Here is a 26,919-nt window from a genome sequence, read left to right on the forward strand (position 1 = left end):
CGCTGATTATGAAGAATTGGTTACAAGCTTGTGGAAGTATCAATTGTGCATCTGTCCTTTAGGCTGCTTCCACTTGTATGCATGTATACAGAACAAGCAAGGTGGATTTAATCCTTTTTGCTCCTCCTCACTAACTCCCACTCACTAAACATGTAATTTAAGGTTTTCTGAATGCCCTTTTATGGTAAATAGGTACATGTATTAGGCACTTAAACAACAAAGTAAATAACTAAAATATATAAGGCAGAGATTCAAAAATCTGTTTCTCTTTTAATAGACTGGAATTGCAAAGATGTAAGTCATCAAGAGTCCAGCTGGACTGATGCATCCTGACCATTAATTGGCATGGTAGCACTGTTGCTTCATGGCGCCAGAGTCTCGGGTTTGATTCCCGGCTTGGGTCACTGTCTGTGCTGTATCTGCAAGTTCTCCCTGTTTCTGCGTGGGTTTCCACCGGGTGTTCCAGTTTCCTACCACAAGTCCCGAAAGACTTGCTGTTGGGTGAATTGATCATTCTGAATTCTCCCTCTGTGTACCCGAACAGGCTTTTCACAGTAACTTCACTGCAAGTCTACCTGTGACAATAATAAAGATTATATATTATATAATTGACAGCTTGGGCTTGTGAAGTTCTGCATAGTTTACTTTTGGAAGACTTTGTGAAATGTGAAAACATAAAAAGGTAAGATTGAAGAAATTAATGTAACTACCATGCACTGTAGACCTGGGGGGTCATTCTCCGACCCCCCGCCAGGTCGGAGAATGGCCGTTGGCCGCCGTGAATCCCGCCCCCGCTGAAGTCTCCGGTACCGGAGATTGGGCGGGGGCGGGAATCGGGCTGCGCCGGTTGGCGGGACCCCCCGCTCAATTCTCCGGCACGGATGGGCCGAAGTCCCACCCAGAAATTGCCTGTCCCGCCGGCGTAAATTAAAGCTGGTATTTACCGGCGGGACCAGGCGGCGTGGGCGGGCTCTGGGGTCCTGGGGGGGGCGTGGGGCGATCTGACCCCGTGGGGGGTGCCCCCACGGTGGCCTGGCCCGCGATCAGGGCCCACCGATCCGCGGGCGGGCCTGTGCCGTGGGGGGGCACTCTTTCCCTTCCGCCTCCGCAACGGCCTCCACCATGGCGGAGGCGGAAGAGACTCTCCCCACTACGCATGCGCGGGAAACTGTCGGCGGCCGCTGACGCTCCCGCGCATGCGCCGCATTTCCGCACCAGCTGGCGGGGCAACAAACGCCATTTCCGCCAGCTGGCGGGGCAACAAACGCCATTTCCGCCAGCTGGCGGGGCGGAAATCCCTCCGGCGCCGGCCTAGCCCCTCAATGTTGGGGCTCGGCCCCCAAAGATGCGGAGCATTCCGCACCTTTGGGCCGGCGCGATGCCCGTCTGATTGGCGCCAGTCGGCGGACATCGCGCCGTTGGGGGAGAATTTCGCCCCTGATGTTTAGAATGCATGAAACTAGCTTTTAATTGGTTTGTAATTATTGACTTTGGAAGCCTTCTGCAGAATACAATTGGATTGCTAATCTCTACTCCATATTGGACAGCTGACTAGACCAAATACTGCTTTGTAGTACCATGTTGTGCACCAAAAAAAAAATTGGTCTTATTGTCAGTGTTTTCGAAGAGGCATTGTGATTGAGAAAATGTTACGATTTCCATCATAGATCATAGAATTTACAGTGCAGAAGAAGGCCATTGGGCCCATCGAGTCTGCACCCTACTTAAGCACCCTACTCCAGCCCATGTATCTACCCGATCCCAGTAACCCCCACTTAACCTTTTTGGACACTTAAGGGCAATTTAGCATGCCAATCCACCTAACCTGCATGTCTTTGGACTGTGGGAGGAAACTGGAGCACCCAGAGGAAACCCATGCAGACACTGGGAGAACGTGCAGACTCCGCACAGACAGTGACCCAGCCGGGAATCGAACCTTTTGATGATTTTCAGCATCTGGAGTCCAAAGTAGTTATGCAATTTGTGTGTTTGTCAAAGCTTTCTGCATTTTAAAAACTAGATGTGTTTTTTGAGGAATCGATCACTAAAGATCAAACGAGGAAATTGATACTTTGTTCGCTTTTTATATACTGTGGGAGTGAGAAACCTCTTAATATGCAAATCTCAAACTCTTTGTTCTTGATTATTTTAGCATGCTATTCACGTGTTCATTTATAAATTTAGAACTCGAACTGCTTTCCCTAATCCAATACATTTTTATTTTGTATCTAGAATTTGAAGCCACCTTCCAGTTGCCTCACCATGCTTTTCATTGTTTATTTATTACTTTCAAAGATAACTGACATTTAAACTTTTAGTCTTTTCTCTACAGCTTGCCAATGGATCACATGCTTCCTACTTGCAATTGTTGAACCTGTTTGCATATGGAACATATCCTGACTATTTAGGTAAGGGAATTATATTTATTCTGTCTGTTCTACAAACTATTGCTAGAAGATAGAAACATTGAAATTGCAGCACAAAATAAGGTAATTATGTACCAATGCTAGCTCTTCATCTGAGCTATCCGTTCTGATCCCATTTCCTTTTATTCTTTTGAAATGTTTATCTATTTTCTTTAAGGTGTCATGGTTTTGTGAGCAAACAGGTTTTAATTTTGTTTTTAATAACCCTTGTATACTGGGAGGATTAGAGAAGAATCAGCATTTCAGGGATAATGCAAGATTTTGTTGCACCTTGTTAAAAACTTCAGCAACCAGAGGAAATAATATTTAGCGCTCTCAAAGTCTTTATTCTTGTAAACTAATTGATTTTCAAAAGCACTAATTTTTTTTGAATTTTGTTCATGATTGTAACAGCTCATTTCTGGTACTGTTCTCATAAATCGTCGTGCTCTTTTCATGAATTTGGCCTAGTCAATGGCTTGTACAAATTCAATGTTTTTAAGAAATGTTCCCCCCTTTTTTTTTTTTATAACGCACAATCTCATTTGTCTTCTGGTAAATGTATCTGCACCCCAAGATGACTCTTTCCTCCCCCCACTCTTTAAATGTCTTTTCAATAAGAACATGCTTCCTTGTACTTTTTTTCACTCAAATGTGCTATAGAATCAGCTGAAGATGACTGAATAAAGAACGCTGGTCTGTGGGAATTCCTAAAACAACTTTATGGAGCTGTGATCAACCTCTGGCAATTACAGTCACCTTCCTGCATCTGAAATATGTCTTCCAACCAGTAATTAGATTTCCCATTGACCTCCATCTGATAGGGCTTCTTGTTGTCATATTCAGTCAAACACTGCCTTGATGTTAAGGCCTCTTGTGTTCAGCTTTTTAAAAAACCAATCTCGAATAGAAGTTATGATGTGATTTGGAGCTGAATTGTTTTGACAGAGTCTGAACTCTGTTCATGATCAGGTTATTGTTGAATAGGGCTTCATCCTACATAAGAACTAGGAGTAGGCCATCTGGCCCCTCGAGCCTGCTCCGCCATTCAATGAGATCATGGCTGATCTTTTGTGGACTCAGCTCCACTTTCCGGCCCGAACACCATAATCCTTAATCCCTTTTTTCTTCAAAAAACTATCTATCTTTATCTTAAAAACATTTAATGAAGGAGCCTCAACTGCTTCACTGGGCAAGGAATTCCATAGATTCACAACGCTTTGGGTGAAGAAGTTCCTCCTAAGCCCAGTCCTAAATCTACTTCCCCTTATTTTGAGGCTGTGCCCCCTAGTTCTGCTATGACCCGCCAGTGGAAACAACCTGCCCACATCTATCCTATCTATTCCCTTCATAATCTTATATGTTTCTATAAGATTTCCCCCCCCCCCCCCGCCCCCCGCATCCTTCTAAATTCCAACGAGTACAGTCCCAGTCTACTCAACCTCTCCTCGTAGTCCAACCCCCTCAACTCTGGGATTAACCTAGTGAATCTCCTCTGCACACCCTCCAGCGCCAGTACGTCCTTTCTCGGGTAAGAAGACCAAAAGAACACACTACTCCAGGTGTGGCCTCACTAACATCTTATACAATTGCAGCATCACCTCCCTAGTCTTAAACTCCATACCTCTAGCAATGAAGGCCAAAACTCCATTTGCCTTCTTAATCACCTGTTGCACCTGTAAACCAACTTTTTGTGACTCATGCACTAGCACACCCAGGTCTCTCTGCACAGCAGCATGTTTTAATATTTTATAATTTAAATAATCCCTTTTGCTGTTGTTCCTACCAAAATGGATAACCTCACATTTGGCAACATTGTATTCCATCTGCCAGACCCTAGCCCATTCACTTAACCTAACCAAATCCCTCTGCAGACTTCCGGTATCCTCTGCACTTTTTGCTTTACCACTCATCTTAGTGTTGTCAGCAAACTTTGACACGTTGCACTTCGTCCCCAACTCCAAATCATCTATGTAAATTGTGAACAATTGTGGGCCCAACACTGATCCCTGAGGGACACCACTAGCTACTGATTGCCAACCAGAGAAACACCCATTAATCCTCACTCTTTGCTTTCTATTAATTAACCAATCCTCTATCCATGCTACTACTTTACCCTTAATGCCATGCATCTTTATCTTATGCAGCAACCTTTTGTGTGGCACCTTGTCAAAAGCTTTCTGGAAATCCAGATATACCACATCCATTGTCTCCCCGTTATCTACCGCACTGGTAATGTCCTCAAAAAATTCCACTAAATTAGTTAGGCACGACCTGCCCTTTATGAACCCATGCTGAGTCTGCCCAATGGGACAATTTCCATCCAGATGCCTCGTTATTTCTTCCTTGATGATAGATTCGAGCATCTTCCCTACTACCGAAGTTAAGCTAACTGGCCTATAATTACCCGCTTTCTGCCTACCTCCTTTTTTAAACAGTGGTGTCACGTTTGCTAATTTCCAATCCGCCGGGACCACCCCATAGTCTAGTGAATTTTGGTAAATTATCACTAGTGCATTTGCAATTTCCCTGGGATGCATTCCATCAGGGCCAGGAGACTTGTCTACCTTTAGCCCCATTGGCTTGCCCATCACTACCTCCTGAGTGATAACAATCATCTCAAGGTCCTCACCTGTCATCCCCATTTCCATCAGTCACTGGCATGTTATTTGTGTCTTCCACTGTGAAGACCGACCCAAAAAACCTGTTCAGTTCCTCAGCCATTTCCTAATTTCCCATTATTAAATCTCCGTTCTCATCCTCTAAAGGACCTTAGCCACTCTTTTTTGTTTTATATATTTGTAGAAACTTTTACTATCTGTTTTTATATTCTGAGCAAGTTTACTCTCATAATCTATTTTACTCTTCTTTATAGCTTTTTTAGTAGCTTTCTGTTGCCCCCTAAAGATTTCCCAGTCCTCTAGTCTCCCACTAATCTTTGCCACTTTATATGCTTTTTCCTTCAATTTGATACTCTCCCTTATTTCCTTAGATATCCACGGTCAATTTTCCCTCTTTCTACCGTCCTTTCTTTTTGTTAGTATAAACCTTTGCTGAGCACTATGAAAAATTGCTTGGAAGGTTCTGCACTGTTCCTCAACTGTTTCACCATAAAGTCTTTGCTCCCAGTCTACCTTAGCAAGCTCTTCTCTCATCCCATTGTAATCTCCTTTGTTTAAGCACAAAACACTAGTGCTTGATTTTACCTTTGCACCCTCCATCTGTATTTTAAATTCCACCATATTGTGATCGCTCCTTCCAAGAAGATCCCTAACTATGAGATCATTAATCAATCCTGTCTCATTACACAGGACCAGATCTAAGACCGCTTGTTCCCTCATAGGTTCCATTACATACTGTTCTCGGAAATTATCGTGGATACATTCTATAAACTCCTCCTCAAGGCTGCCTTGACCGACATGTAGATTAAAATCCCCCATGATAACTGCTGTACCATTTCTACATGCATCCGTTATTTCTTTGTTTATTGCGTGCCCCACCATAATGTTACTGTTTGGTGGCCTATAGACTACTCCTATCAGTGACTTTTTCGCCTCGCTGTTCCTGATTTCCACCCAAATCGATTCAACCTTATCCTCCATAGCACCATTGTCATCCCTTACTATTGCCTGGATGTCATCCTTAAATAACAGAGCTACACCACCTCCCTTACCATCCACTCTGTCCTTCCGTATAGTTTGATACCCTTGGATATTTAACTCCCAGTCGTGACCATATTTCATAATGGCCACTAAATCATAGTCATTCACGATGATTTGCAGCATCAACTCATTTGCCTTATTCCGAATACTACGAGCATTCAGGTAAAGTACACTTATGTTGGCTTTTATACCTCTGTTTTGAATCTTAACACCTTGATCAGTAACCTCTCGTAAGTTATTTTTCCTCTTAACTTTTCTCCTAATTTTCCTAATCGTTGAACCCATATCTTTTTTAAAAATTAAATATATTTTATTCAAGATTTTTGGCCAAACATAACAGTACCTAGTGTTTCTTTTACACAACAATAAAGCAATATAAATAACAGTGGCCAGTTTTAAACAAATAAATAAATAATATATAAACAAAACTGAATGGCAACTGCCTTGTCCAAAATAAATACACTCCAAAAATACAATCCAACAATCCAATATACAATTACCTATAACAAATACCTATACATATACAATAACATCCCTGAGAGTCCATTCGATTCCTCCTCCCCCCCCCCCCCCCCCCTCCCCCCTGGGTTGCTGCTGTTGTCTACTTCTTTTCCATTCCCTCTATCTTTCTGTGAGGTAATCGACGAACGGTTGCCACCGCCTGGTGAACCCCTGAGCCGCACCCCTTAACACGAACTTAATCCGTTCTAACTTTATAAACCCTGCCATGTCGTTTATCCAGGTCTCCACACCCGGGGGTTTGGCTTCCTTCCACATTAACAATATCCTGCGCCGGGCTACAAGGGACGCAAAGGCCAACACGTCCGCCTCTCTCGCCTCCTGCACTCCCGGCTCTTCTGCAACCCCAAATATAGCCAACCCCCAGCTTGGTTCGACCCGGTCCCCCACCACCTTCGAAAGCACCTTTGCCACCCCCACCCAGAACCCCTGTAGTGCCGGGCATGACCAGAACATGTGGGTGTGATTCGCTGGGCCTCTCGAGCATCTCTCACACCTATCCTCTACCCCAAAAAATTTACTAAGCCGTGCTCCAGTCATATGCGCCCTGTGTAACACCTTAAATTGTATCAGGCTTAGCCTGGCACACGAGGACGATGAGTTTACCCTACGTAGGGCATCAGCCCACAGCCCCTCCTCAATCTCCTCCCCCAGTTCTTCGTCCCATTTCCCTTTCAGCTCATCTACCATGATCTCCCCCTCGTCCCTCATTTCCCTGTATATGTCCGACACCTTACCATCCCCCACCCATGTCTCTGAGATCACTCTATCCTGCACCTCCTGCGTCGGGAGCTGCGGGAATTCCCTCACCTGTTGCCTCGCAAAAGCCCTCAATTGCATGTACCGAAATGCATTCCCTTGGGGCAACCCATATTTTTCCGTCAGCGCTCCCAAACTCGCAAACGTCCCATCTACAAACAGATCTCTCAGTTGTACTACCCCAGCTCTTTGCCATGCTCCAAATCCCCCATCCATTCTCCCCGGAACGAACCTATGATTGTTACTTATCGGGGACCGCACCGAAGCTCCCGTCCTTCCCCTATGCCTTCTCCACTGCCCCCAAATTTTCAATGTAGCCACCACCACCGGGCTTGTGGTGTACTTCTTTGGTGAGAACGGCAACGGCGCCGTCACCATTGCTTGTAGGCTAGTCCACCTGCAGGACGTCCTCTCCAATCTCTTCCACGCCGCTCCCTTCCCTTCTCCCATCCACTTACACACCATTGAAACATTGGCGGCCCAGTAGTACTCACTTAGGCTCGGTAGTGCCAGCCCCCCCCCTGTCCCTACTACGCTGCAAGAATCCCCTCCTCACTCTCGGGGTCTTCCCAGCCCACACAAAACTCATAATTTGAACCCATATCTTCATGTAACAACCTGCCGCATCGCTTTCCATTTATGTTTTTACTTCCCGTTTTATTCCTTTTAGTATTACTGGGCCTATTCACTGAGTTCCCCTCAGTCACTGTACCTTGTACTGTCGCCCTTTTTGATTTTTGACTATGGCTTACACTTTCCCCCTTACTGCCTTTTGTTTCTGTCCCTGCTTTACTACCTTCCGATTTCCTGCATCGGTTCCCATCCCTCTGCCACATTAGTTTAAACACTCCCCAACTGCTCTAGCAAATAGGACATCAGTTCCAGTCCTGCCCAGATGTAACCCGTCCAGTTTGTACAGGTCCCACCTCTCCCAGAACCGGTCCCAATGCCCCACAAATCTGAAACCCTCCCCTGACACCATCCCTTCAGCCACGTATTCAACCTATACATCCTGTCATTTCTACTCTGACTGGCACGTGGCACTGGTAGTAATCCTGAGATCACTACCTTCGACGTCCTCTACTTATCCTGGTCAGAAGTCTATGTCCGGCAAATGGCACTGATCATAAGTGACAATTGCAATGTTACAGCTTAAATCACATTAAGTGAGCTGGCTGTTTCGGGCAATTTAAGCAACTGTTCGCTGTGCAAATGCCTGAAACTGGAGATTCTTGGGAATATGACAATTTACGGTACTGTTTGCTCCAGATTTGAGGTCACCCTGCATCCACAGAAGTCACAGTTAAACTGCATCTTAAATTGCAGTTGGTACAGATGTTAACATTTGCTTTTTACTATTTGCTTTTGTACAATGGGACTATGTGGCACTTGATGGGTCTACAATCCACTGCACATAGTGGGGAAATTGCATTAGTATGAATACGCCCAGTTTATGGGTTGGGGACTCCATTGATGACTCACTTATTTTGGGGAGTGAGAAGTATCTAAGAGAATGTTAATCAGATGGATTAGATTTATATTCTTTTTTGGATACAATAAAACCTGGGAAGTTTTCCACATTTTTTTGTGGACAGGTGGCTGTAGTACAGTTCCGCTTGACTAGGTTGCAGCTTTGTCTTATACAGTTTTTTAGCACTACAGCATGGAAATACAATTGGGCCCATAGATTTTAGTGCAGCCAGTCCACTCAGCCACTTTTTAAAAATATTTTTTTTCTAATACATTTGTCATTATAACAAGATAAACAAAGTAATATATTGCAAAATACAACCCCCCCCCCCCAGCTGATGGTGCCTAACTCCCTGAAAAAGGAGATGAAAGGCTATCACTTTGAGTAAAGCCCTTCCACCGACCCCCTCATAGAATACTTAACCTTCTCAAGGTACAGAAATTCCATCAGATCACTCAGCCAGGCGGAGGCACTGTACGGTGTCGGAGACCTCCACCCGAGCAGAACTCGCCTTGGGGCTATTAACGAGGCAAAGGCGAGGACATCCGCGTTTACCCTTGTCTGCAGCACCAGCGAGTCCGAAATAGCCACCGACTGGCATGGCTCCGGCTGAAATCCCCAAATCCCCAACATGGTGCTGGAAAAGACCCAGAAGCTTGCAAGTTTATGGCAGGACCAAAACATGTTTGCATTGTTCGCAATTCCCGAAATGATCGCATCTATCCTCCAGTCCCGAGAAGAAACTAGTCATCCACACCTGGGCAAGTGTGTGCAGTGCACCACCTTGAACTGGATCAAGCTGAGCCCAGCACAAGAGTGAGGTTATCATAGATCATAGAATCATAGAATTTACAGTGCAGAAGGAGGCCATTCGGCCCATCGAGTCTGCAACGGCTCTTGGAAAGAGCACCCTACCCAAGGTCAACACCTCCACCCTATCCCCATAACCCAGTAACCCCACCCAACACTAAGGGCAATTTTGGACACTAAGGGCAATTTATCATGGCCAATCCACCTAACCTGCACATCTTTGGACTGTGGGAGGAAACCGGAGCACCCGGTGGAAACCCACACACACACTGGGAGGCTGTGCAGACTCCGCACAGACAGTGACCCAAGCCAGAATCGAACCTGAGACCCTGGAGCTGTGAAGCAATTGTGCTATCCACAATGCTACCGTGCTGCCCCACAGGATCGGGCCATTGGCATCGAAAATCCTCCCCTCTCCTAACCCTGCCAGTGATGGGACCCTATTGAAGAGCGAGGGCGATTGGTGCCAGGGGAAGTGAAGGAATATCCTTGCGCAAAAAGTCGCAAACCTGCAAGTACCTAAATACGTTAGTTCTCAGGAGCTGGATCTAATCCAACAACTCCTCCATACCGGTGAGCCTCCCTTCAATAACCATGTCTCCAAACTTGAACGAAGAGTCCAAGCCAGACGGCGCAAACAAATGGTTCCTGCAATAGGGGCTTGTTTTTGTGATTATCTGATAGATAATAGGGGCCCACATTGACATGGAGCCCAACCTAATATGCTGCCTGAACTGTCTCCAAATCCTCAAGTGGCTACAACTACTGGGCTTGTGGTGAATCCTGGCTCTCGCTCTCTTGCTCCCTCCCCATTCACCAGATGAGCAAGTTTGTGGAATGAGGCCTAATCATGGCCACCCAAATTCACAGTTAACAAAGCGTGTCCTGGCCAAGCGAAACGACAACTTCCCCAGATAAGCTTCTCTTCCTGGGGATTCACAGGAAAGTATTCACTTTTGCCCCAGTTCACCTTATACCATGCGAAGGAGCCTAAACTCCCAAGTAGCTTCATTATCTCCTCTATTAGAGAGTGGGTCCATGATATACAGAAGCAAATCATCCGCATATAAAGACACCCAATGTCCTCCCTCTGTTCCTGCTCTATCCAGTGGACAATCTCAATGCCATGGTCAGAGGCTCTATTGCCAAGGCAAACAAAAGAGCAGACAATGGACAACCCAACCTTGTACCCCTGATCAATTGAAAGTAACGTGAACTCTGGGCATTCATGTGCACTTGCGGTGGGGGCCATGTACAGGAGCCAAACTCATGATATAAACTTTGGGCCAAAGCCCTACCTTGCAAGAATTTCAAATGGGTACCCCCACTCAACCCTATCAAATTCTTTATCAGCGTCCATTCAGTGGTATGGTAGCACAGTGGTTAGCACTGTTGCTTCACACCGCTAGGGTCCCAGGTTCGATTCCCTGCTTGGGTCAATGTCTGTGCGGAGTCTGCACTTTTTCCCTGTGTTTGCATGGGTTTTCTCTGGTGTTTCAGTTTCCTTCCACAAGTCCCAAAAGATGTGCTTGCTAGGTGAATTGTGTTATGGGCCAGGGCTTAGAAACTCCCAAGTGTATTATGAAGCTCACCTGACCTAAAGCTCTTATGTTGAATTTGGCTAGGATGAGCACAAGAGCCTTCACTTCAAGTTTTTTTTCCAAGTGTGATCATCCGACTTCCTAGGTGCTTTTATCAAAACAAAGTTTTATTATAAGAATGTAGTTCACAGGTATAAAACACTTAGCAAGAATTTATCAATTGCAAACATGAAAAAATACAACAGCTACAGTAATCTATGTATATAACTCTTAATGAATCCCCCTTAGCTGTTCCAATTCAATACAAAATCCAGTAAAACCAACCCCCCCCCCCCCCCTTCAAGGACGTGGCCCAGCGCACTGTAATCTCACTTGAATGGGACAGATCCTTTCCCTGAGATTCTGGTCCAGTTTCCAACCAGCAGATTCACAGCTCTTCAGGAAAACAACTCTTGCTTTAAGGTTACCAAGGCAGTTTGCCACACCCAATGTGCTTTCAGTTCACTGAATCAGCTTTAAGATAAACAGGGAAAATGTCCTGCAGCTTAACAGTGCTTTCCAACACTGCTGCTTCTTCTGCAGTCCAAATGAACAAACCGAAAATGAAACCCAAAAAACTAAGCCTCAAACGCTGCATTAACCTTCGCTGGGCTGGTAACCAACTCGCCACTCTAATCCCCTTCTCCCTGGAGGCAGCCTGCCACCTCAACTGGTGTGCCAAAAGGGAACTAGCCTTCTCCCATATTCATAGAAGGTTCCCCTTTCCCTTGAGTGCTGCAGCTGGTTCACTGCCTTGCCCATTGACAGCAGCTCAAACTCTGCCTGTACTTCCTACTTGCCAGAAACTCTGTTGTAGGGGCGATTGAATGGTGGCAGCCCATCTTGAGAATGGAATCCACCGGCCTCTGTCTGTCCACCCTACCAAATTTATCCTTGTGCACCTTGTAAGATATTGCGTCCCACCTAACCACTGCCTTTAGAGCTTCCCACAATGTGGAAGGCAAAACCGCTTTATTTCTATTGAACTCTATGTACTCCCCAATGACGGAGGATATATGCTCATAGAATCAGCCAGCAGCGCCGTGTCCAGTTTCCACTGAGGTCACTGGGTGGGGTCTGGCTCCAACATCAGATCCACAAAGTGTGGAGCATGATCCGAGATAACGATCACAGAGTACCCTGCCCCCTTCACCCCAGGAAGAAAAGACCTGCCCACCATAAAGAAGTCAATCTGGGAGTAGACCCGATGGGCGCGTGAGAAAAAGAAAATTCTTATCCCTCAGATATATAAATCTCCACAGGTCTGCCTCCCCCACATCTGCTCCATAAAGAACAATATCGCCTTTGCTACCCCTGATGGACTCAGACTTCACCAGGTTGGCACCTAAGTTTTAGGCATGCCTGATGCTGCTCCTGGCCTGCTCTTCTGCACTCTTGTTGAACCAGGGTTGATCCCCTGGCTTATTGGTAGAGTGGGGGATATGCAGGGCCACAACGTAATAGTGTGGTTGAGTACGATTCTGCTGCTGCTGATGGCCCACAGATCCTCATGGCTGCCTAGACCTGAGTTGGCAGATCTGTTCAAAATCTAGCCCACTGAATGGTGGTAGTGTCACACAACGCATTGGTGGGTATCCTCAATGTGAAGACTTTATGCGTACCAGCTACAAGATGCACTGTAGAAGCTCATCAAGCATCCTTAGTCAGCACCTTCCAAACCCTTGGCCACTACCTTCTAGAAGGATGAGGGCAGCTGACACATGTGAACACTACCACCTGGAAGTTGCCCTCCAAGCCACACATCATCCTGACTTAAAACTATAATGCTGTTCGGTCACTGTCCCTGGAACGCACTCCATAATGGCACTGAGAGTGTACCTGCAACACATGGACTGCAACGGTACAAGACCGCAGCTCCCCACCACCTTCTCGAGGGAAATTTGGGATGGGCAATAAATGCTGACCTAGCTAGTGACATAACATTCCATGAATTATTTTTTTTTAAATACTGTCTTCAATTCCCGTATAACCTAGAAGTAGAAGTCAACAGCTTCTATTATTGTTGGTCATAGTGATCCCTGAACCTGAAGTGATTAGCATGTAAATTCAGTACATAAACTGAGCATTAGGAGGGTTAGGAAAAATCCTCAGCATGTGTCTATTTCTCAAATTTGCATCGGAACATTTGATTTAAAAAAAAAAAAAAAAGTATATTGTTAAAGGCATAGTTCAAATCCATCTACCAATATAATTTGAACACTGAAGGAACAGTTTCACTTTCGTGCAAGAGTGCTCCTCCAGTCTTGTCAGTACTTTTTGATCGTGATAGTTTCAGTTTTCTCACTGGTTTTATAGTTAAAATTACCCTTATTTTTCTTTAAATTGGATACTCAGCATTATAATATTTCTGTCTCTTTAGTTTTTGTTTGAATTTGGCCAATTTTGAACATCAAATAAATTTAGTGGAGACTAGCATAGACTTCCCCTAAAGCCTGTCTACAAGGAACAAGTCAGGAATGCGGTGGGTTACTCTCCACTTGCCTGGATGAGTACAGTGCCAACAACATTCTGAGCGCAATACCATCCAGGACCAAGCAGCCTGATTGATTGGAACACCATCCACTACTTTATACATTCACTCCCTCCACCTTTTGACACACAGCGACAGCAGTATGCACCATCTACAAGATGTGCCACAGCAACTCAACAACTCACATTCCCCTCCACTTTAACCCTTCCATGGCTAATTTGTCTTTTGCCAACTGTAATAAATACCAAGCTTTTTGTTTCATTTGTCAAATATAATGGGCATTGCATCCTAATGATTGATTACATATCTAAGAGCATGGTTAGAATTGTGAAGCCATAGTTATAACAGTATGAAAATATCCATCTGAAGCTCAACATTGCATGGTATAGTTCTGTTCCAACAGGAGAAAGTTTGTTTCACGCTAATCTGAGGAAAAAATTCAATATTATAATCTTGCAGATATTAGGATACTACTGAAATAAGTGTTGCATTATTGCATAAACATAATCTAAACCTGTTGGTTATGTTAAGGCACCTATACATGCAGCTGGAATAATCACGACATGGTTATGAAAGTAAGAACTAGGACAATGTACCTTTAGAAAACATCAGGCTGTACTTTCTGTGGCTTAATATTTATGTCCTGCCTTATCATTTTAAGTCTGCGGCCTAATTAACTCTACAGATTACAAAGACATTTTCACATCTTCCCATTGCTAAAGCTGATTGTTTCTCTTTTGATGCACCATGTACGACATAACTATCTCTAAAGCGCACTTCACCCAAATCTATCAAAGTGTTTAATATTGTTGCCATTTATGAATAGGCTCCACTAGTATCATGTATGGTTTGATAGGTTTTAAGGAATTATCTCTTGATGTTGAAATTGCCATTCAATTGGAAAATTGAAAATATCACTCTTAATTACTTTCTAGTGCTCCCATGCTCACTTTTCAACATGCACCCTCCCTAACTTGAATTTACTCAAAACTCTACTTTTATATCCTAAATTGCACCGAGTTTCTCACACACAAAACCAGTTGCTCACTGATCTACAAGTGGTCCTACGACCTCTGTTTTTAAATTTGTATCCTTGAATACTGTGAACAGATTTGGTCCTCTTATTTAAGGAAAGATATACTGGTATTGGAGTCCAACATGTTTATTTGGAATCATTAGCTTTTGGAGCGCAGCTCCTTCATCAAGTGAATGAAGGTACTGGAGGCAGTCCAGACAATGTTTATAGGTTCATAGATGTTTACAGCACAGAAGGAGGCCATTCGGTCTATTGTGTCCACACTGGTCAACACAGATCTGACTACAGTAATCCCATTTTCCCCTGCTTGGCCCATACCCCTTGAGTATGGGACTCGAGGATTACGGGGATAAGGTGGGAAAGTGGAGTTGAGGATTATCATTTCGGACCAGTCATCACCTCGTTGAATGATGGAGCAGACTTATTGGACCTAAAGGCCTACTTCTGCTCCTACATCTTATGATCTTATAGTAAATCCTATGGTCTTAGGCGGACTAATCTAGTTCCATTTTCTAGAGTGGAGAGAGCAATTTTATTTTTAAAAACTATCTGCTGCGAGTAAAAAGAAAACCTTTTTTTCGGGAAAATCGATTTCTTTGACCTAGAGACTGAACACTGGGTTCAACATGTTGACAGACTTCACTATTTCTCCACTGCTAATGAAATTACAGGAGAGAATAAATAGAAAATCATTATCCTTGCAGTATGTGGACCCCAAACGTACAATCTCATTAGAAATTTAACATCTCCAGAAACTTCGAACCCCAAGTCTTTTCACCACCCTGTAACATTGGTAAATGATCATTTTAACCCCCCAATATCTGTCAACAAGCAGCGTTTTAAGTTTAACTCTGCTGTAAGGGACCTGGAGAGATGATTGTGGCATGCAAGGCTAAAGAAATTGGCAGAGCCATGCAAATTTGAAGCATCGCGGAGTGACCTGTGAGACAGATGAATTTGCGGTGTGAATAATAAACATAGGAAAAGGCTGCTGGGAGAGAATGAGATTTCCCTAGAGAAATCCATGGATATAGTTCAGGCAATTGAGAGTGTGGAGAAAAGTGCTCTTGAGTTAGTGCGTGCAGGTAACAGAGGTGAATCAGCTATTGCGCAAAACATTTGCAAGTCGAGAAGGCAAAGTTGAATGCATAGAAGCGATAGAGCAGAAACAAATGAGAAAAGCACGAGACAGAAGAAAAAACAACCGGGTCAATAACCCAGAAGTTATAATGAATGCTAAAGGTGGGTGAGGCGGGGAGAGATCACCCCCATGAAAAATGCTACTTCCGGGATTCTATCTGTTTGGACCACATCCAGTGCCGAGCCAAACAGACATGCACCTAGCTTAAATAAAGAAAACCATAATCAGAAGAGGAATCTGACGTATATCAATTGAATAATGTCAAGATGAGCTCCTGATAAATTGGCAGTCATTTGTCATGGAAGTGGATACTGTTCCTTCTGCAACCATCATAGGGAGCAGACATTTAAGTATCTTCAAGGTGAAGTTCAACCCCTAAAGTTAAGTAATACAACAGCCAAATTAGCCACATATACTTATTTTTGGGAAGTAGATCTGCGCCAGTGACTTATCAGCAACAATCTGCTCATGGGATAAGATTGGTTGAATCAAATAAAACTGAATTGGCTGGAGATCTTGTGTCCGTGTAGCTGTTGGCAGGTTACAAGAAGTTTATTTTAAAAGATTATGAGCGTGCCAGTGGAGGAGGTCAGACGTCAATGGGAGGAGGAGCTGGGTGGTGAGGTGAGGGCCGGGCTGTGGAAAGAAGCCCTGCAGAGGCTGAACGCACCCTCATCCAATTTAAGGTGATGCATGGGGCCCACATGATGGTTCTGAGGATGAGCCCGTTCTTTGCAGGGGTGGAGGATAGGTCTTGGGGGGGGGGTCATGTCTACATATTCTGGGCATATGCAAACTGAGGGGGTTCTGGCAGGGTTTGTGGATGTTATGTCCCAGATTCTGGGTGTAGGGGTGGACGCGCATCCAGATGTGATATTCGGAGTGTCGGAAGAGCCGGGAGTTCAGGTGGGGAGGGTGGCCGGTGTCATGGCCTTTGCCTTTCTCTGATGGCCCAGAGACGGATTCTGTTGGCTGGCGGAACTTGGAGCTGCCAAAGGCAGGTGTGTGGGCGAGCAACCTGGCAGAATTCCTGCACTTGGAAAAGGTTAAATTCACTTTACAGGGAGCAGAAGGGTTCAACCGGAGGGTGGGTGTGCGGTTTAGGTTTTATTTTGTATTTTCTGTGCTTTGGGGGGGGTTGGAGACGAGGGGGGGAAACGGGCGAGGAGAGTTGTGGGCTATCGCCTGTTATCAGTAGCTGTGGTTGGTTTATGTTTTTGTATCTGTGGTTTTTTGATATTTCTATGTATATATGCAAAATGCCTTTCATAAAAATATTTCTTTAAAAATATCCTGAGGTCTTTCAAAATGAAGAAGGCAGAACTCAGGACATCACGGCTAAAATCTACCCCAGAATTTCATGAGCTCGCCCAGCGCCAAACATCTCGCATCAAAAAAATCAAGGCAGAAGTTGTATGTTTGTAAGAATTGGGAGTCATGGAATTGGGAGCTAGTGCAGTTTTCTGAATGGGCTGCCCCCATTGCACCCTTATTAAAGTCAGACAGAACAGCCCTCATTTGGGGGGAATACAAATTTACAGTTGATCCAAGTAGCCAAACTGGACAGGTATCTGATTCCAAAGATTGAGGATCTTCATGCAAAGCTATCGGGTTGCCTAATGTATAAAAACTAGACTTAACCATGCGTATCAACAAGAACCAGAGGGCACAATCTCAGACTAAAGGAACGATCCTTTAAAACAGAGATGAGGAGGAATTTCTTCAGCTAGACGGTGGTGAATCTGTGGAACTCTTTGGCCTCCACAGCCTTCTGCGGCAAACAAAAAATATAAAATAAATAAATATTCAAGTACTCGCCGCCAAAGAAATTTCAGCCCATAACTCAGTTATTCTCACTTCCCAAGTATGTTGGTCTAATGATCATTGCTCAGTCCCACGATGGCCTTTGCAAAAGTGACCATAGCATTTTCCCAGTTACAGTTTACTCGGGTTAACAGGATCTCCAGAAGATGCACGCTCCCTTCTCCTATTTCAAACCAAAATTAAATTTTTCCATTCCTGTTGGGATCTTTCTTTTTTAAATAAAATCCCATTGCAAAACTATTGGGATGAAAAACAAAATGAAAATCGGAAATGCAAGCCGAAGATGGAATTGCACGGGGCAGGGTTAACCTGAAACTATGGGGAGCTGTGGCGAGGTTCAAACAGGAGTACTGCCGCATATTCCATCATTTCTCCTACCTTAAAGCAACACAAGGCAATGGGGGACTTCTCATTTGAGTTAATACCATTGTGTTTATCTCTAGGAATTGTAAAGCCAGGATTTCAACTCCTGAAAGATGTGTCCATAATCCGATGCTGGAATCTGAAACCAAATTAGCCACATATACTTATTTTTGGGAAGTACATCAATGCTGGAATATCTCAGCAAATCTGGCAGCATCGGTAGGGAGAGAAAAGAGCTAACGTTTCAAGTCCAGATGACCCTTTATCAAAGCTAAAAGACCGAGAAAGTGGGAAATATTTATATATTTATACAGATTTATACATTATACACACAAAAAATAATCACTTCCTTTTAAAAGTGATAGATCCTTCGAGGTACAGACTTAGTATTTGTCAGAAACTTTTAAGTGCAGCCTCCTATCTGGTTGATCTCAAAAAAAGTAAGGCAACATGTAGACCACATAAGGAAGAGAGAAACTAAAACAATACAAGCAGAACAAGTTGAACCAGCAGCACCTACCAGCATTCCTTCAACAGGGCCAAGGTTTTTTTAAACAAAACAAAGACAACCTGGAGGTAAGGTGTAGGAATTGGTTGAGAGTGGAGATAAAGGAAGCCTACTTTATGGGATCTTGAGAGTGGTGTTCCTTCTAATTTACTTAGGCCTCAGCTTTTCAGCATTTATGCCAGTGACCTGGGGTGGTACTTTACAGCTTGTTGCGGCAGGGCAAGGTCAACAAATGTGGCAAACTATTCAAACGTCGATAAGTTCAGCAGGACAGGTGAGGAACCATAATATTCTGCCCTTGGACGCAGGTACTGAAGTACCAAAAAGCCTTATGACCTATTTGGCCTTTATCTGAAGGTGGTAGAAATATACCTGAGGGAGTGGTGCATCAGTTGTACAGAACCTTAAGGCAGATCCTATCTGTGGTACTGTGTTCAGATTTCAGCACTATGCCACCCAAAAGATATATTGAGCTCGGAGAGGTTGCGGAGCAAATTTGCATAAATGATGCTGTAACTGAGTATAAATTATGATAACTTGTTCCATAATCCACATCCCTTTTAAATTAATAAAAAATATAAAATTGTATTGGCTTGCAATAGAATGTTATGGGGAGATTTTATTGAGGTGTTTATAAAGACAATGGGTGTTATAACCTTTTCCGGATCTATTGGCTGGGAACAATTGGTTCCCCATTGAGTCCTTGAGGAATATGAGCTCCCCCAATTAGGGGGCGGGGCAGAGCAATCCTTAGCAGTGCAGCTGTATAAATAGAGTTGGCCAGTATGATACCGGCTAGAGAGGGAACTAGGCGTGAACTGCTGGTACTTTGTACATATTGTTATAAATAAAGTTACTTTCTGTTTGATTCTACAAATCCGTGGTGGATTCTTTGTGGCCCTCACAAAAGCGAAATTCTCCATCCAGTGACACCGGAATCGGGAAACACGATCGGGTGGAGAATTGTACGTCAACCAATGATTGGGGTGCCGGGCGGCAAATGTAATGCCATGCCGTGATCCCTCGACAGCGGTGTGAATGCGTTCTATGCCACACGCTGGTGGGACTATGCAAATTGTACAGTAAACGCTGTTGCCATATCATTAATGGCCCGCCCCAGCTTTCTCCGGGCCTGCCGCGATGCTCTGTCTCCACCAGCAGGAATTGCCGACGGAGAGATTCACTTGTAAGGACATGGCTGCTGAGGGTGCGAGAGGGAGTACAAACAGGGTCCGACAATAGTGTGCAGCTGGCCAGGGGGTGTTTGCCATGACTGGGGGAGTAGTGGGTGGGGGCACGGGAACCGTGCAACTCCGCATGCCACTGACTGCCCACTGCGTGCCTAGCGCCACAGGTTGTATGGGTACTCCTCTGGGCACCCCCCTAGGTACCCTCTGGCCCCAGCTGACTCCTCAAAGGGATGAGTGTGCTCTAGCGCATCTAGTGCCGCTATCATGGCTGGGATGAGGCAGGTTGGCATTATAAATATGGTAAAGGGCTGGAAAATTGCATGTTTAATTGTGGCTTTCCAGGCCTTGGGAAACCCAGCACTGGCATCCAAGCAAGGACAGCTAGCTCCCAGCACATCAAGTTAAACTCTGATGTTTGAATTCGGAACAGGGAGGCTAAGTCTTAAATCAGAGCTGAGTCATTCTGGAGTGAAATGAAGAACCACATTTCTTTGCACGGGCTTGTGGAAATCTAAACTTTATTTCTGCAAAAGGCTGTTGATGTTGGGCTATTGAAATTTTGAAGACTTAAGATTAATATATTTTTGTTAAGCTGGGTAAGTAAGATTGAGGTATAGATCAGCCTAGATTCAAAGCCCTCTCGTGTCTTCGTTTTCCTGATAAATACAAACTTTGCTGCTTTTCTCTATTTTGCAGTTTCTTTTTTTCCCTCTCTTCTCTCTTCACCCCCTCCTGTCTGTCTGTTTTCCTGTCTTAAAATTGGAGCTTTTATACTTTTTTAACCTATTTTCAAAATTAAGGATCTTTCCTTTCTCCTGCTGTTTAAAAACCTAACTTTGGTGTTTCTTTATTACTGCTTTGATTTGCCTAGTTATCTGTTCTCAGCAAACTTGATAATGTCCTGCACTGTGGACTTTAAGCCTACTATAATTAATTAATCCAGGTTTATTGGAACATACTTAAGAATTTTCAAACTTTGAGGAATGGGTGCCTTCCAAATGTTTGGACTGCAACATCTTCACGAATGACTTGACTCGTATGGAATTTCATACATGGTAAGTTTCCTGTCTCAGCAGGTGGTGCTTTCGGCAATAGCTTAACCAATCCAAACATTGAGCATCAAAAAGCTAATACTGCTGATTGTACTTTTGTCTCTCCTATTATTTACTCAGCATGTATGATCTACTTGTGTTGAAACACCATGTTATTGCCCCTAATTTGTATTCATTCTCTACACAGATGAACCTGGGCCTTCAAGAACTTTAAAGTACATAGCATAACCCACAGATCAAATATACATAAACAGCACAATTGTATCATGCACTAGCATCAAACATGAGACATCTGTGCCTCAGAAGGTGGAGAATAATCAGCACATGACCCTTCACTCAGCACTGAAGATGTACAGTTTAATTTGGTTGGAAGCGAATTGAACAAACCAGTGTCATGGCACAAATACTCCTGTACTGAAGTGCTCTTAAAAGAGCGGTGGTTGGAGTAATACAAATCAGAAAGTGATTTGTTATTGATGTGTGCTATGAGATTGACATGTAGCTTTTATTTCCAAAATGGAAAAAAAAATCTTGGCAGTACTTTTGCTGCTTTCTGCATTTTTCTGGAAATGGAAGAGCTGCAAGTCATCTTCAGCAGTTCATCGGGTGAATGATGCTAGAGAAGCTGCCTGCAGAAATTATTATAAACCATCAAATGCTTAGAAATGTATCAGCAGTGTGACTTTCACAACCATCAGCAAAGCAATTGGAGTCGATTGAGAGACCCTTGCATAATACTCTCAATACTCATCCCTCAAAGAAGCTGTTGAAGAGCTTGAATATCCAAATGCTAGGCTTATTTGTTCAACTCGGGTAAGGTATTCAAGCCCATTGGTTCGTTCCTTAGATTGTTGCCCTTCATGCTCCCACATCACATTCCTTCTCTGAGGAGATAATGACTGCAGTAATTTCAGGTCTTGGCTCATTGCATATCAAAGATGGGCTTCCTGGCATTTGCTGAAGATGCAGTCTGCCGGTAGTAGTGAGAAACCCTGCCTGTGAAATAATTTAGTTAAAGCTTTGAATTTACTCCCGTGGCTGTTTGTGAATCCTCTATACTGCTATAATTGCATCACGCTACTCTCTGGGCACGGGGTGCAGGGAAAAAACTGTTTCCCTCATTCACCAAATCTAATGGGCTGATACAATTTCTGCTGCCAGTAATGGAAGGTAGCAGTGATGTGTATCCACCAGTTGCCGTCCACCTGCATGTATTCCAGATGCATTAAAAAACAAGAGGGGGCAGGAGGGAGACAACCCAACTCTTACTGTCCTGTTTATGTTGTAAAGGGCAAAACTTTAAAAACTGGGCAAAATTGTGGAGTGGGAGAAGTGGAAATGAAGAGAATGTCTTTCCCATAAATACAAGTGGACAAGAAGCATTGAGATATCCTGAGGGCACAATGTACAATTCATATATTTTTAATTCACACTGTTCCTGCCTGCAGCAAGACCGGGACAAGTTTGAGCTAATAAGTAGCAAATAACATTTGGGTCATCTCTGGCAAAGCGATCTAACCACCTCCCATGACATTTTATAACAAAATAATTGCTGAATCCTCCATATTCAACATTTTGGGAGCCACCACTGACCAGAAAATTCATTGGGCCTGCCACTTGTATATGGTGGCTGTAAGAGCAAGTCAGGCTGCGTATTCTGCAGAGGCTCACTCACCTGATTTCCTGAAGCCTTTCCACCATGTCAGGATTGTGATGGAAATTCTCCACTTGTCTGAGTGCAACTTCAAGATGCAACAAGCTTGCCATAATTTAGCACAAAGCAATTGGGTTTATTGACATGCTACCCACCATTGTAAATAGCCACTTCTTCCACACCATGGATGCAGTGAGTATCAAGGTTTCTCTAAGCTTCATGATTTTGCAAAGGGGTAACTATATTGCACATAAGCAGTGGTCACTTTAAGATGGGTGCTTGACAAGTTTAAAAGGACCACACATGTATCAAATAGGCTGTGTGCAGTGAAAGGAGATTAGAGGGAACATTGGTGTGTACCATCAACGAAATGCATTGCAGCAACTCGTTAAGGCTTTGACAGCACCATCCAAATCCATGACCTCTATCGCCTAGAAGAACAAGGACAGCAGGCGCATGGGAGCATCACCATCTGCAAATTCTCTGCAAAGTCGCACAGCATCCTGACTTGGAAATATATAATAAGCTTTCTACTCAACAGCACTACCCAACAGCACTATGGGTGCACCTCGCCACACACACTGCAATGTTTCAAGATGGTGGCTCCTCACCACCTTCTCAATTAGCAGTGAACAGTAAACTGGTCTTTCTAGCAGGGCCCACATCCCATGAGCAAATAAAAAAAATTCTTAACTTCAGATTTTTGCTTTAAATTCCCACGTTGCTACTTTGGTTATTTTGAATTATTGAAAGCTTTTTTAAATTAAAGAAAAAAACTAAATTGCCTATTTTTATTTTTGAAATGTAATGCATATAACTTTTATTCCTCATCCCTGGTTGCCCCAGGGCAAACAGACGTGCATGTATTATGGAATAAGAATCACACAGCCCATAAATCACCACTCCCAATTTTTGGATTGTTGGTCCAGTACCATAACCATAAGGTTATCATGTCTTGTAACTTAAATGCAAGTTTGTTTTCTTTTGTCTTGGATTTGTAGGAAAACAAATGCATATTGTGTATATATTTATAGATATATAATGTTGAAATCAGTAACTTCTAAATGCAAGTGGCACTCGCAATGCTCAAACTGATGTTTCATGTCTAATAAGCATATTGCATATTGACTTTGGTCACAGTTTTCACAAGCAATACCAATTACGTCTTAATATGAGAATAATTGGCAAAGTGTTGATTCTTTATAAATTGCTTAACTTTAATCCGTAAAGTATTGTACATTATTGAGTTTATTTCAGTTATGAAAAAGCTCATGTTAGCTCAGCCATACTTAAAGAATTTGTTTGACATTTCCACAAATTTGACATTCATGCAAAAAACAAATGTTCCAAAATCTTACAGGTCATGCTTATTTAAAAGCATGCCTGAACCAATAATATAATTCTAATTAGCTCTTTATGTTCACTCTGATTCTACAAGTTGCTGGTTTAAACATAAATGCTCCTCCATTATCTTTCCTATATTCATTTGTATAGTAGCATACAAATATAATAAATACATGTCAAAAGTTACCTAAAGACAACAGACTATTTTTGGAATCATGCTATTTTTAAATAAGTGTTTGTTAAATTGATTTGAAGAATTAAATGGGCTTTGGGGGAATTAAAGAAAGCATGATCCGAACATAACCTCCTTTGGCTAATTGGTTGTGCACTTGGCAGATTTGAGCTTTGTATGATTCTTGCTTTAATTAACTCTAAAGGTTCTTTCTAGAATTACATATTTTCTGTTGTTTAGCAATTAAGGGAAGTCTACCCGAATTAACATTAGCTCAGAAGAACAAGCTGAAACATCTCACCATAGTAAGCTTGGCGGCAAGAATGAAGGTACTTAAGATTTTGTTTGTGCATACATGCTAGGTGTCCAGGACTCATTGCCCTGAAGTAATTTTTCTTTTTGTGTTCTGATTCAATTTAGTTTTATAGCCGGCATATTTTTGCATAATTGCAATTGAACTTGTGTACTTTGTTTACATGGGGATTAATATTTCTTTCTTTATGATAGCAACAATACTCTATAATTGGTAATGTTACTGCTAAAAGTGAATATGCACTACACCGAAATCCATAGCTAATTTAACGCAGTGTAGCAATACTTGAAAAGTATTGTTCCATCTCTTAGGGCTACTAAGACTATCTTGGATCTGTTAAGAAATGTCTGGGAAGTTCCCTAAAGTCAGAAGCACTGCTTGATAGCAAATATTTCATAAACTTAAGTCTCATTCTGTTGTCTCGGCGATCATACAGTTCTCTCTTTTCTCTCTCTCTTGCACATTCTCTTTTTTTTCTCTCGCTTGCACATTCTCTCGCTCGCACATTCTCTCGCTCGCACATTCTCTCGCTCGCACATTCTCTCGCTCGCACATTCTCTCGCTCGCACATTCTCTCGCTCGCACATTCTCTCGCTCGCACATTCTCTCGCTCGCACATTCTCTCGCTCGCACATTCTCTCGCTCGCACATTCTCTCGCTCGCACATTCGCTCGCTCGCACAATCTCTCGCTCGCACAATCTCTCGCTCGCACAATCTCTCGCTCGCACAATCTCTCGCTCGCACAATCTCTCGCTCGCACAATCTCTCGCTCGCACAATCTCTCGCTCGCACATTCTCTCGCTCGCACATTCTCTGCTCGCACATTCTCTCGCTCGCACATTCTCTCGCTCGCACATTCTCTCGCTCGCACATTCTCTCGCTCGCACATTCTCTCGCTCGCACATTCTCTCGCTCGCACATTCTCTCGCTCGCACATTCTCTCGCTCGCACATTCTCTCGCTCGCACATTCTCTCGCTCGCACATTCTCTCGCTCGCACATTCTCTCGCTCGCACATTCTCTCTCGCTCGCACATTCTCTCTCGCTCGCACATTCTCCCTCTCTCTCGCACATTCTCCCTCTCTCTCGCACAGTCTCTCTCTCTCGCTCGCACATTCTCTCTCTCTCGCTCGCACATTCTCTCTCTCTCGCTCGCACATTCTCTCTCGCACATTCTCTCGCTCGCACATTCTTTCGCTCGCACATTCTCTCTCTCTCGCTCGCACATTCTCCCTCTCTCTCGCACATTCTCTCTCTCTCGCTCGCACATTCTCGCTCGCACATTCTCTCTCGCTCGCACATTCTCTCTCGCTCGCACATTCTCTCTCGCTCGCACATTCTCTCTCGCTCGCACATTCTCTCTCGCTCGCACATTCTCTCTCGCTCGCACATTCTCTCTCGCTCGCACATTCTCTCTCGCACATTCTCTCTCGCACATTCTCTCTCGCACATTCTCTCTCGCACATTCTCTCTCTCGCACATTCTCTCTCTTGCACATTCTCTCTCTTGCACATTCTCTCTCTCTTGCACATTCTCTCTCTCTCTCGCACATTCTCTCTCTCGCACATTCTCTCTCGCACATTCTCTCTCGCACATTCTCCCTCTCTCTCGCACATTCTCCCTCTCTCTCGCACAGTCTCTCTCTCTCTCTCTCTCTCTCTCTCTCTCTCACACACACATATGCTACTACAGTTGGAATGTTTTATTTCTCATGTTTGTGTACTTGTTATGTGTACTATTTAGTTTTAACAAAGTGACAAGTATTCCAGGGAACTAGATGATGCTGTTGTGTGTACCTAACCCTTTTGCTCAAGATGTGGGTTTGACTATAGCACAAACTAATAGGATGAGAATTTCCCTGACTCCTGTCGGTCTTATTTCTAAATGAAATGGGTTGGTCAGTTATCCAATTCCTAGTTATGGGCTGACAGCACAAAACTGTCCTAAATTGGCAAATAATTCCGAACCTATTGGATTGATGATGGGAAAAATATAAAACTGCCACACTATTACATTACATACTTAGAAATAAGGCACGCTTGGGGAAATGCAAGGTGTTTTAGTTGAAGTGTTGTCATCCAACCAAATTGTGCTTGATCATAGTAATTCTTAAGCAGCTGCCCATAATGCATTCTGTTCCCTCAGCATTAACATCCACTTCAAATTTTATCTTCAAATTCATAATATCTTTATGTGCATCCTAAGTAAATCCGAACTGTTTTAAATTAACATCTAAATCTCTTTTTGTCCACGCTCCTTTCTTAGAAAGTGAATTTCTCACTTCACTTCTGCTCTTGTGGTTCATACCTCTGCCAGCATTGTACAATTGCTTCTGTTGCCCCTATAGTCTCGTTGCTAAATAACGATTGTGGGAAAATTCAACTAACTGGAAGAAAGGGTTTTACTAAAATGACCTATTCGAGAATCTGTGTTGAACTATGGTCTGAGAAGACTTTTCCCTTGTCCATATCTTGATGGACAAACTCAAAAATTAAAGTTAACTGAAAGGTAAAGTTGCCATAGTCCCAGATGATCATAAGCTACTTTCCCCTTTGAGGGGGAGAGCTGACTGGTGGAAATTTAATCTGAGGATCATCACATCTCAGGCAAGGGTCAAGACAGAGA

The 26,919-nt window shown here is 43.6% G+C and overlaps 1 protein-coding gene across 1 annotated transcript in view; it reads left to right on the plus strand.

Annotated features, from left to right (window-relative positions):
* cops7a (COP9 constitutive photomorphogenic homolog subunit 7A) overlaps nucleotides 1–26,919 on the plus strand; it is a 56,319-nt gene that overhangs the window by 18,556 nt on the left and 10,844 nt on the right. Inside the window, exons 3-4 of the mRNA XM_072474280.1 lie at nucleotides 2,333–2,408; nucleotides 24,222–24,310. Coding sequence (XP_072330381.1) covers nucleotides 2,333–2,408; nucleotides 24,222–24,310 — 165 coding nt within the window. The remainder of the gene's footprint in view (nucleotides 1–2,332; nucleotides 2,409–24,221; nucleotides 24,311–26,919) is intronic.

Source organism: Scyliorhinus torazame, chromosome 14 (assembly GCF_047496885.1).
Source record: "Scyliorhinus torazame isolate Kashiwa2021f chromosome 14, sScyTor2.1, whole genome shotgun sequence".
In the NCBI taxonomy this organism is placed as follows: domain Eukaryota; kingdom Metazoa; phylum Chordata; class Chondrichthyes; order Carcharhiniformes; family Scyliorhinidae; genus Scyliorhinus; species Scyliorhinus torazame.